Below are 12545 nucleotides of genomic sequence, written 5' to 3'. Positions count from 1 at the left end.
GGAGCTATAATAATGAGGAATTCAGACCCAAGCATTGCAGTTCCGTTTTATATAGACCACAACTGTATGATTTATATCTAAAAAGGAAGGATTTAAAACCATGATATGTCCTCTTTAAAATGTCCACAGTTTAATTATGTTCACTATGCTTCTGTCTGCTAGACCCCAGTGGATGGCTCTCTGTATCCCACCTGACCTGACTCTGACTGTCTTAGAGGGGATAACGGCCATCATTCACTACTGCCTGCTTGATCCAACCTCCCAGTATCACCAGGTGAGGGCGCCATTTGCCAACAGAGCACAGCAAAATTGGAGGTTCTAGCTGCATTAGCTTTAAAACTGTTTTTTTGGGTTGGATGTATAATAAGACTGATATGGAAAGCTGTTTTAGCATACATTTGATATCATCAACCATAGTTAAGCTCTACGAGAACTTAAATTTCAAGTACATGTGTGAAATTTTGGTTTACTAGTGTGCGAGTGTCACTAGTACTTCTATTGAGCCTTATATGTTATTAAGGGGGTAGGGAAAGAAAATTCACGTTTGCCATTGGCTGTCGAAAAAATACAACCAATCAGGGTGTTGGATTTGGTCCTCCTATGTCTATTAGTACTACTAGTGAATATTTTGGCCTTAATAGTTCTACTAGTAGACTAAAAATTGTAGTAGTACTAGGAAAGCATTGAGTTTTTACTAGTAACTTGTTTTTAAGTCTACTCGGACTCTGATTCAATTCAAAACCGCTTTATTCGCATGGCAAACAAGTTTACATTACCAAAGCAAGTGTGACAGAACGGTGTTCACACAAAAAGAATAAACAAATTTTGTGTTGTGCAATAAAATAAAATAAAAATTGGGTTTCATAATATATATAACAGAATTTACAATTAACTTATAAGTGTTATGAAAGGGGCAAAGGTTATGTACAGTTTTACATATCTCTCTCTCTGTTTGTGTTTTTCAGTTACAAGTCAGTGTTGACCAGAAGCACCTGTCTGAGGCTCGTTCAGGCATCCTGTCCATCCTCCACACCATCATGTCCTCTGTCACTCTGCTGTGGAGCGTCCTCTACCAGGCTGACAACTCTGACAAACCAGCTGCTGCCTCGGCTTCCTACACCTCTAACATTAATCTTGGCTCCACCAAGGTACACCTTAATTAACACTTTTTACTATTACCATATTTAAAATATTAAAAAAAAAATTTTCTTTCTTTTTTTTTTGGGGGTGTGACGTGTGTCAATTCTCATTTTACTTACAAAGCTGAAACAAACAAAAATAATTGCTTTTTAGATTCCCACCTACAAAAATATTCCAAATTTGCTGTCAAAATTGAACTACTTCATGTCAAATTTTACCAACCACTAATCTATATCTATAAATACAAGGAAGGTCTGTGTGCGCGCGTGCGTGCGTGCGTGTGTGTGTGTGTGTTCAGCACATATCTCCCTGACGCAGTGTCTGATCAACCTGAAACAGCTTGCACATGGCCCGTGGGTGTGCATCCATTATTTTGGACTTTTTTGGTGATTACGTTTCAAAATCTTTATTTTCATTTTATTTTTAAATCAATCAACCGGACGGAAATGGGGGGCTGCACGCACACACTACCAAAGCTCTCAAGTTTCACGCATTGGGCGTGAGACATTTCTACCTGTTCACACCATATATATATATATATATATATACAGTATGGCTGATCCGCCCGCGCGTGTGTGAGTGTGAAATAAATAGTTTTATTTACAGTATACAAATTTGTGTCTTTTATCAGATTCATCCTTGAAACACACACTCATTTGGCCATAATTGACAACTCTACTTAATCTCCCATTATATGAATACATACTTCCGACGGGCACTGTACTAGTATATTAGAATATAATAATACCTCACAGGATTATGATGAATCAAATTTGTCTCACACTTAGGTTTGTTGTATGCAATAGATATTTTGTAGATCTATGAATTATTTTTTCATTACTTTTGGGATGCTAATCTTTACTCTACAGAACCTGAGACAGCAGATCTTGGAGCTCCTGGGTCCAATTTCCATGAACCATGGTGCTCATTTCATGGCAGCTATAGCCTATGTTTGGAACGAGAGGAAACAAGTCAAGGCTTCAGTCAGAAACAAGGTCAGGAATACAAGATCTACTGGAACATATTTGTCTGGTAATGTAATATGTATTTGAATGATACTTTGTTTATTAGTAATGAGTGAACTAGGATATGCTTTCATCAGGTGATAGATCTGGTTTTTTGACTACAGTCCAAACAGATGTGATCAGACTCCAGTATTCCTGATGGACATGTGTCTTTCAGGTGATTCCTGTGGCGAGCGAGGAGCAGCTCCTGCTGGTGGAGCTGGTTCGTTCAGTGAGTGCCATGAGAATTGAGACAGTTATGCAAACTGTCAAAGAGGTCCTCAAACAGCCGCCAGCAACTGCAAAAGACAAGGTTAGTGTGTGTTTTAGTCCCTCCAAGTGTCACTAAAGCACATGTTTTCCATGTTTTGTGTTAAGCTTCTCACCTGTTTATGTTTTTCTTTATTCTAAAACCCTCACTGCAATAAAACTGTTTTAATACTGTTTTCCAGAAGCATCTTTCTTTGGAGGTCTGCATGCTGCAGTTTTTCTATGCCTATGTTCAGAGGTAGGAGCTCAGCATTATTTAGCAATGTACTGTACATTGTGTTACATATTTTAGCAAAGCCTTCTGTCATTGTTTGTTGTGAGGCTCCTCTTTAAGGAAACTTTAGTGTCTTATTTCATTGTCCCAATGTTTATCTTCTTTCTATTGCAGGATTCCTGCGTCCAGTTTAGTGGACAGTTGGCCTTCTCTGCTTGCACTGCTGAAAGACTCAATCCAGTTAGGACTGCCTGCACCTGGACAGTTTCTCATACTGGGGTTAGTCGTTATTACAACCTTTTCAACTAGGATCCTGTAGTGTGTGAATCTTATTGAGTCAGGCATTTATTCTTTAGATGTATCATCTCTTTTTGTTGCTGTCTTCTCTGCAGAGTTTTGAATGAGTTCATTTTGAAGAATCCCAACCTGGAGAATAAGAAGGATCAGCGGGAGCTGCAGGTACTTTCTGCTCTTCTCTTTTACGTGGTGTCCAGTCGTCAGATTGTCTGTCCTCATTTGGAATATTATTACATAACTTTATCATCTGTGCAGACTTCAGAATTTCAGTTATAAAGTTGAATATCGTAAGACAGACATGGGCAACTGGCGGCCCAGAGGTCACACGCGGCTCTCTGTCGTATTTTGTGAGGCCCCCAAAAAAAACCCAGAAATTAAAATTAATATTGAAGCCCACTGAATATACAAAATAAGTCCACAAACACAGAAAAAGAAAAAAAAATGCACAAAATGTCAACTATAAGTACACAACATTTTCAAAGATACACAAAATGACTCCTTAAACACACAAAAAGACAACAAATTAACATAAAACAACCACTTCAATACTTGAACAATTGTCAACAGCATTACACAAAGTGACAGAAAATGACACAAAACCACAAGACATTCAGAAAATGACAGGAAAATTCTCTAAATGACAAAACTAAAAAACACAATAACTTTTTATCACAAATTGACAACAAAAATTCCCCAAATGAGAGGAAAGTACTTAAAATGACCACAAACCAAAACATGACAAATAAAAAAATACAAAATTGTTTATAAAAATGTTTCAAAACATACAAAACTACTAAAAAAAAACCCCAATTTGAACATTGGTACAGGAAAGAACAAAGCCTTTGTTCTTTCCTGTACCTCACTGAACTCCTCCACATAAACACCCAATCGGACCCTCAGATTATCTTCCTCCCTCAGCCTCCTCATCCTTCCTGTCTGCATGACCACCATGGGGTCCAGAGCCTACAACCGCTCTGCCCCCCACCTCTGTAACTCCCTCCCACCTGACATCCGAAACATTGACTTTCTGGCCATCTTCAAATCACGTCTCAAAACCCACCTGTTCAAATAAGCCTACTCAGTTTCATTTCTGTTCATTTCACATCCATTTTTTTATGTAAACTGTTAATTACCTCCTTTTAAGTCTCTAAAGTTTTATATTGTTTGTTTTTAACCTTGATTGAGGCTGCTTTGTTTTTCTATGTTCTATATATTTTTAACTCTGCTTGTAAGATGTCCTTGGGTTTTTTTGAAAGGCGCCCATCAATAAAATGTATTATTATTATTAATAATAATAACTACTCAGTGATTAAAGTTACCCATCTCTGCTGTAAGATATGTGGCTGATTGTCTGTGATCAGGATGTAACCCATAAAGTGGTGGAAGCCATCGGGACGATCGCAGGCTCCTCGTTGGAGCAAACCACGTGGCTGAGAAGAAACCTGGAGGTGAAGGCCTCTCCTCAGATAGTTGTAGAAGGAGCCAATCTAGAGGCAGATGTGGAAGGTGAGCAGTTTGCCAACACTTGAACAAAACCTGTTAATATGAGCTAGGAGCCGTTTCAGGGGTTGATTTCACAAACAAGTGAATATACTCCCATTGTTCTCATTATTTATTCAGTTTATTTTGCAGCCTTCTCTCAAGTCTCTGTGATGGAAAAGTCACATGATTTTAGTCTTGTGATGAAGTGTAGTTGAAAGTACAAAATAACTATAGTCGTTTGAGTTTGTTCCAGCAACAAAAGCATCTAAGCAGATTTTTAATGAACATGAGCGTTGGTTATCTGCTCTGAAGCTACAACAGCTGATTATGTTTGTGTGTTTCTGTAGATTTAATGCTCACAGTGACGGAGACCTCCAGCTTCACTCCATCAGTTTACAGCGTGCATGCCCTCACACTGCTGGCAGAGGTATAAACAGTGTGTGTGTGACCTAACCTAATTGTTACAGCTGTGATGTAGAGTATCGATCTGCACATCCTGCTTACTCTTTATTATTAATGCTGATCATGTCTCAAGCTGCTCTCACTTCATTTCAGTTGCTTTAGAGCATTTAATAGTTATGCTAGTTGCTGTTTGTACGTGAAATCAACCTCCACCTCAGACATCTCAATAATGCTATAATGGTTATTCAATAACTAAACAGTCATGGCTTTATTCTTGACTGCATTTATTTCGTGGTGCTCTGAAGTTTTCCCACTGGTTGCTTATTGTGTCTTTGGGTTGTCGTTAGAAACTAAAGTGAACTGATGACATTGATAAACGTATTATTAACAAATACACATGAGATAAAAATGCTCTTGAAGGCTGAATTAATATAGTTTTGGGGTTAAAAAAGTAAGTTAGTGAAAAAGAGTGGTGCAGATTAGAGGACATGCAAATTATTTAATTACTTGCTAGAATGATTGATTGCAAAACTAATTTACAAATTAAGTCAATGCAAAGTCATCACAATTTAGTAAATAAATCTCAAGTTATTTTTCTATATATTCAAGCCACTAGAAAGAAATTGTGTATGACGTAATAAAAAATATTTGTCATAAGGCTGTTATTTAATGATAATTCTCCATATGACCGCTGGCAGTTAACCAATACCTAAAGCATGCTGGGTCCATTTTCAGGTGCTGGCTCATCTGTTGGACATGGTGTTTTACAGTGACGAGAAGGAAAAGGTCATCCCACTGCTGGTTAATATCATGCATTATGTAGTGCCCTACCTCCGCAACCACAGGTGGGTCACAGCAGCTTTGCAAACACTCCATTAAACTTTTTAAGAAAATGTTTTTCCCCATCCAACAGATTATAAAAACAAAACACTTTTTTTCTTTTTTAAATACGTTTAAAAAAAAACGAGCTTGTGCTGTTTGCAGATGTCCTAAAGTTTGTTGTTGATGTTTCTGCTGGCAGTGCTCACAACGCCCCCAGCTACAGGGCCTGTATCCAGCTGCTGAGCAGCCTGAGTGGGTACCAGTACACCCGACGTGCCTGGAAGAAGGAGGCTTTTGACCTTTTCATGGACCACACCTTCTTTCAGATGGATTCCTCCTGTGTCAGCCAGTGAGTGGGAGAGAAACTTTTAAGCCTTTAAGGTTTACTCAGTGGCAAGAGTAAATGTTTAAAAGAATGATGAGGTCACACTTACTGTCACCAATGATGCTAATGTGTAGCTTCCTATTAACGGTCTAATAATCTAATTTCATTTCTTTTTCTTCAGTTGGCGATCAATCATCGACCACTTGATGACACATGACAAGACCACATTTAGAGACCTTATGAGTAAGATCAGTTTCATTTATCACTCAGAGCCTGATTTACTAACTGTCTGTGTAAAAATAACACGAGCAATCTGTTGAATATGTCTCTAATGAATATACAATGTGGGCAGATCAGCTATGGCACACTAAAAAAAGGTCAATGTAACACATGATGAGATGTGATTTTTCGTATTAGCATGTTTAACTGTCAGCTTTATGCATGACAGCTACAGGCATGAATGAGAGGAGATGTCGGCAAAAACAGCAGCAGAGTGGAAAAATTGTTGCTGCTTAAGTCAACATTTTTGAATGAGTGAATGAAAAACGTTTTAGGAAACTATTTTTCTTCCACATGACTTTGTGTCAAACACTCCACCCGAAGCATCTCTGATCTGACTGAATGGACAGAGCGATGACATCAGTGCAAACCTCCGTCTCTATCAACATAAAAATAATCTTTCCAAAATCCAAATATAATTAGAATAATACATATTTAACTAGATCTCCAATATTCCTTTCATTCAAATACAATCTAAACTCTAAATTAATGAAATTATGTGAAATATCTCCAGGTTGCAACTTTTTCTATAATAATAATGCATCAATTTTATATAGCACTTTATCATAGACACTCAAAGTCGCTTTACAAATTTAGGGGTTTTTCTTTCACTCCAAACTTAGTGGTGGTAAGCTACTATTATGGCCACAGCTGCCCTGGGGCAGACTGACGGAAGCGAGGCTGCCATAGTGCGCCATCGGTCCCTCTGACCACCACCAACAGTCACTCACACACTACATTCATACTAATGTGGGTGAAGTGCCTTGCCCAAGGACACAATGACAGTGACTGCCACCCCACTGTGGCACCTGGAAATCTCAATGGTTTCCCATCCAACTACTAACCAGGCCCAGACCTTCTTAGCTTCCGAGATCTAACAGGATCGGGCAGTGATTGGCTGGTATGGCCACATAGTAATTCAAGAATATGTTAATTATCTTCCTCCGCTAATGCCACTAAAAAGGTTTTATTGCGTTCTCACTTGAGCTTGCGTGTGCAAATCCCTAATTTAAGCAAGGCAATGTTCATCACGTTTTGGCCTCGTTATCAACTGACTGGATGACCTTAGTAAATCACACGCAACATGCAATCTGTCTATTAGCGAGTGTACTAAATGTACCTTAGTAAATCAGGCTCTTTATATAGAAATATTTCCTTAAATAATGCTTTTTTTCTCTACATATTCAAGCATTAAAGATGGAACTTGTTTGAGCGATCATGGCACTGTGTCTCTCCTCAGCCCGGGTGGCCGTGGCCCAGAGCAGCTCTCTGAGCCTGTTCACCAACAGAGATGCAGAGCTGGAGCAGAGGGCTATGCTGCTCAAACGCCTGGCTTTCACAATCTACAGCAGCGAAGTCGACCAGTACCAGAAATATCTGCCAGATATTCAGGGTAAAAATGTACACATTCATCTAAAAACACAGCCTGTGGATAACACTTAATCCATACTGACCAATAGACTACGATCACATTCTTCTTCACTTTATAGCAGCACTTCACTGTCAGTAGGACATTGCTGATTTATTATTAGCTTTGTCGTAGCCACTGTTCACTGGTTTTATGTCATTTGTCCTACTGGCTAGTCGGTTGTTATCAAAGCTCTGATACACCAACGGATTAATATACAGTTTTACTCCTGATTTTCTATTGGTGAGAATTGTGCCTTATGGAAGTCATTGTGGAATGGAAAGTTACCTGACTTCAGTCACAGTATTTAAAACTATATTTAAAATATTTGGAACAAAATGTTATTGGACTTTATAGTATTATTGTTATTGTTACTGTTATTACTTCTACAATTATTAATATTTTTGTAGTAGTAATTTTTTCTAAATTATTATTACTTTAAAAAAAAAAAAATATATATATATATATATATATATATATATATATATATATATCCTGGATGATTGTCGTGTGTTCACATCAGGGTTGGGGTCAGTTATAATTGTAACTGCGTAATTGATAATTATTGACAATTATGACATAATTGTAATTGAAAGAAAAATCTGTTGCCATTGTAATTGTAATTGAATTGTAATTGAGTTCAAGTATTAAAATATACAAAAATATAAATACTTTTGTAAAATCGATGAGAGAAGCGGTATTAAAGCAACCGGCCTCCTCTGCTTCCAGCTCCTGTATTTTCTCTATTTACCTTTATTGCTGGTATTTTTATTTTTTATTTTTTTTACTTTTATAGTTATTCTAACAACTGTAAAGTGTCTTTGACTTTTTGAAAAGTGCTTATAAATATAATGTATTGTTATTATTGATGGTACAAGCAAGATTTCCGAGTGTGAAAAGGACAGTGTGAGTTCTCACTTTGAAAAGGTACATTCACGAGGTCCACCATTCACTAACCAGGTCCATGATTATTTTTATTAAGCTGTTATTTTAATTCAATTTACAAATTTGAAGGAGGTGCACAAGATGGACAGGTTGATAAATGAAACAGCACTGTTTAGATGATTGATCACTGTTGAAAAACAGATTATTTTAGCTCGTGTGCAGCATTAGCTTTAGCAGCTAACTCAGCATTTCTAACTTGAAGACCAATGCCACGTTTCCACAATATTGTTTTCAAAGAATCAATGCTCCAACGGGGAAAAATGATTTAAATCTCTGTCAGACTCGCTGTTTACACCGTCAGCTATGGATTTCCGAGAGTGTGAAAAGACTTGGATTGTAATTGAGCATGGATAATAAAAGATGTAATTGTAATTGATAAATGTAATTGACCCCAACCCTGGTTCCCGTTTTTATATAATCTAGACTTGAAGTTGTATCTAAGGATGCCTTGACAATGGAAAATCTGGGAGTGTTTTAACCACTCTAGGATTCATTTGCCTGGAAAGCCTGCTTTATTTTGGTGTAATAGGGTGTAAACATGCAAACAAAGTCTAGAGTGGAATTCTACTCTAAAGCAATGAATAGGTATAATAGGAATAATCTTAGTGTTAGAGATCCTCTACACTCAAAATGTAGCTAAACATTTCAAGAGAGTTGAGGGAATCTCTTTTAAGTTGCTGGTTATCAACAGGTGGTAACGGTTCTACCTAACATTTTTTAAATGTATGTAATGTGTTTTTTTTTTCAGAGCGTTTAGTGGAGAGCCTGCGTCTACCTCAGGTGCCCATCCTTCATGCCCAGGTGTTCCTGTTCTTCCGAGTGCTGCTGTTGCGCATGTCACCACAACACCTCACATCACTGTGGCCCACCATGATCACTGAGCTGGTGAGTGCTTACACACACACACACACACAGTCACACACAATCCCGTCAGTGCTCTCACCTGTTGGTACACACGTGCTTCTGTAGGTCCAGGTGTTTTTACTGATGGAGCAGGAGTTGACTGCAGATGAAGACATATCAAGGTACACTGTTGGATGAAAAGCCAATCTTGTGTCCATCTTGAAATGACCATCATAAGTCACTCTATGCTTTTTGTCTTGGATTTATTTGGTCTTCAGGACATCAGGCCCATCTGTGGCTGGACTAGAGACCACATACTCCGGAGGAAACGGCTTCTCCACCTCCTATAACAGCCAGCGCTGGCTCAACCTCTACCTCTCCGCCTGCAAACTCCTGGATCTGGCCCTGACTTTACCCCCAGAGAGTCTTCCTCAATTCCAGATGTGGGTGAAAATAAATGTGAAGACCAGTCAGAGATTGAACACCAGTGTTCGTAAAGCTCTATACACTTTTGTGTGGGGTTTTATTTTTCCTTTTTAAGATGGTGACAATCTGTGGATAGAATATGTTTAAGTTTTTTAAACCATTCATCAGATGTTCCTTGTGATTGAGTGCCACCTAATTCCAGGTACCGATGGGCCTTCATCCCAGAAGCATCAGATGATTCAGGGCTAGAAGTCAGACGGCAGGGAACTCATCAGAGAGAGTTTAAGCCCTACGTGGTTCGACTGGTAAAGCTGCTGAGGAAACGAGCGAAGGTATCTGATCCTTTAATGAGTTACCCTATTTTCCGGGCTATAAAGCACACCACTGTATTGGCCACATTCTGATAATTTAGCAATTTTCCAAGAAAAACCATCACATAGGCTGCACTCTTTTGGCTGATGAGGGTGTCCTTCAGATGACGCAGCCAATCAGAATGGGCAGGTAGGCGGGCTGCTGTACTCCTGTTCGCTTTAACAGAGATTTCCGTGTATTCTGATAAGTTTCAACTAATATGTTTCCTTCTCCACATGAACTAACCTCCTCATTGCCCCACGTCTACATATCAGTCAATTTACAGCTTTTAATTGTCACTTTTTACTGGAATTAGACTGATACACCGCTTTGTTTGTTCTTCTTACCGTGAACTACCGCAAAACGATCAGAATACGGACGCAATCACTTCTGAACAAACCCAATCCAGGCTTCTTTTTCTCTGTGTGACAACTAGAAAGCTGCATCGTATGCATTTCTCTGTCTTTGCCATGATGATGGTGTGTGCAGGACAAAATGACTGATCAGAGTGATTCAGTGGGAGTGTGCTTGATTTAATGTAAACAGTGTCATTAGACGCGTCATTGTTTAAAGCTGATATCCGGAATTTCTGAGAAACTTCTCGATGTCCCGCCCTAAGCAGCTCCACTTCCTCCCACTTCCTCTCCCAATCTACCAGAAGCCACGCCTCTGCTTTTCTGCACGCGCATCGTGGAACATAATGAGGTTGCATTGGGTCACATTGATATACTGTAGATCTATGGGTCAGTTAAGAGCCAAAATCATATTTACCTGTTTGTTGTTGTGATGTGTGGACTTGTTTCCGTGCACAGTTCCACATTTACTTTGACAGTCTCAAAAACAGGAAGTCAAAGCCTATTGGCTGGGTGCAGTCGGCGATCGATTCCATTTGTATATGGGTCTATAGGACGAAGGAGGGGCTTATTTACATTAATGTTATGAATGACCACCGGCAGTAGACCATAGTAAAAGACTAGTTAAGTATTTTTTTTCGGATTTCAAAAGAATAAATAAATAAACATAGATTTCTCAGAAACTCCGGATATCAGCTTTAAGCAGCAGGGTTCAAAGCGTGGGACAAAAGTAGCACCTCATAGTCCAGAAATGATGGTAACTGTCAATGAACTTAGTGAGGCATCAGAATGCACAGCCTGTTTTTGATCTGAGAAATGTTGTTGTTTCCAAGAAAAACCCGGAGGAGGACTGCTCCACCCGGACCCTGTCCTGGGAACCTGGTCACCTGATGCTAACGCTCTACGTGATCCGCAGCATGGAGCAGCTGCTACCTTTCTTTAACCTGCTCAGCCACGTGTTCAACAGCAAGGCCAGCAGCCGCTCAGGCTCCAGCTACAGCCACGGTTCTTCAGACACCGGCTTTCCTGCTCACAAGGAGGGCCACAAGCTGGAGAGCCAGAAAGTGTTCTGGAGTCGAGCTCGGCAAAACATCGAGGAGATGGTTGAAAAAGACTTTTTAGAGGGCCTCATTAAGACGTGAGATCAACACTGAAGTGAAGGATGAAACACTGATACCGGACTGAACAATACTTTAAAACCTCAACCTGTACATTACAGAACAATTATAGGGATATAATTGGGACCGTTTGTACATTTTTGTATTTATAACAATCCTTTTACTTTTCAAAGACTGCTGTATTTACTTTTAAGTATTTGTATATATTAAACAACTTTAATGATTTTTAACATTTCATGTCATTCCTTTAGGACAATGAAGAGGCTGTGCCATTCCATATCAACGTGACTTAATAAATAAAGTTTTTCTAACAGCAGTACTTCATGTATCACACATTAAGACAAGTCAGTCTAAGGCAGTGCTTCTCAAACGGTGTGCCGTGGGATTTTGTGACAACCATACGTTATTATTTAGGGCTCTACAAAATCCACGTTAACAGATTAGCGGACGAAAACAGGGAATCGATCAATGAAAACAAATATCTCTGAACGCGGAAATGGACAGAATCGGTATGAAACGCCGTCACCTTGAGGCAAAGGTTTTTTTTATGGGGAAATGTTTCTGGGGACCCCTCATTAGGTGCACTGTCTGCCCCCCCTCCCAACTTGGCAGTGTTAAACACCGCCTAAACCATCCGAAACAGCAACTAAACTGCCAAAAAACTACGCAAATCATCACTGACTCCTAAAATCAGAACCGATCAGTTTTGGAAAAAATCAAACCGATTCATAGGGCCCTAATTATTGCAATATACAACTACAGTACACATTAAATAATTATTTAATTTACTACTTTGTATGCACTCATAATACAGTGGAAAACTCTATACCTAAAAATGCTTTTGAAATATTTTGTTAATAAATATA

The 12545-nt window shown here is 38.9% G+C and overlaps 1 protein-coding gene across 4 annotated transcripts in view; it reads left to right on the top strand.

Annotated features, from left to right (window-relative positions):
* dop1a (DOP1 leucine zipper like protein A) overlaps positions 1-12344 on the top strand; it is a 40629-nt gene extending 28285 nt beyond the window's left edge. For 3 of the 4 annotated variants that reach the window (XM_028470316.1, XM_028470317.1, XM_028470313.1), the window contains 18 exons: positions 163-274; positions 966-1148; positions 2010-2135; positions 2323-2457; positions 2597-2652; positions 2803-2907; positions 3021-3087; positions 4287-4431; positions 4755-4834; positions 5545-5654; positions 5831-5980; positions 6138-6199; positions 7476-7628; positions 9337-9473; positions 9558-9613; positions 9710-9874; positions 10060-10189; positions 11395-11703. In XM_028470316.1, coding sequence (XP_028326117.1) covers positions 163-274; positions 966-1148; positions 2010-2135; positions 2323-2457; positions 2597-2652; positions 2803-2907; positions 3021-3087; positions 4287-4431; positions 4755-4834; positions 5545-5654; positions 5831-5980; positions 6138-6199; positions 7476-7628; positions 9337-9473; positions 9558-9613; positions 9710-9874; positions 10060-10189; positions 11395-11703 — 2281 coding nt within the window. Of the gene's footprint in view, positions 1-162; positions 275-965; positions 1149-2009; positions 2136-2322; positions 2458-2596; positions 2653-2802; positions 2908-3020; positions 3088-4286; positions 4432-4754; positions 4835-5544; positions 5655-5830; positions 5981-6137; positions 6200-7475; positions 7629-9336; positions 9474-9557; positions 9614-9709; positions 9875-10059; positions 10190-11394 lie in introns of all 4 variants that reach the window. The other variant, XM_028470314.1, reaches the window with a different exon arrangement.
* Positions 12345-12545: the final 201 nt, after the last annotated feature.

This window comes from Gouania willdenowi, chromosome 16 (assembly GCF_900634775.1).
Source record: "Gouania willdenowi chromosome 16, fGouWil2.1, whole genome shotgun sequence".
NCBI lineage: Eukaryota > Metazoa > Chordata > Actinopteri > Blenniiformes > Gobiesocidae > Gouania > Gouania willdenowi.
Note: the sequence above shows the minus strand (reverse complement) of the source record. Positions and strands in the feature narration are given on the sequence as shown.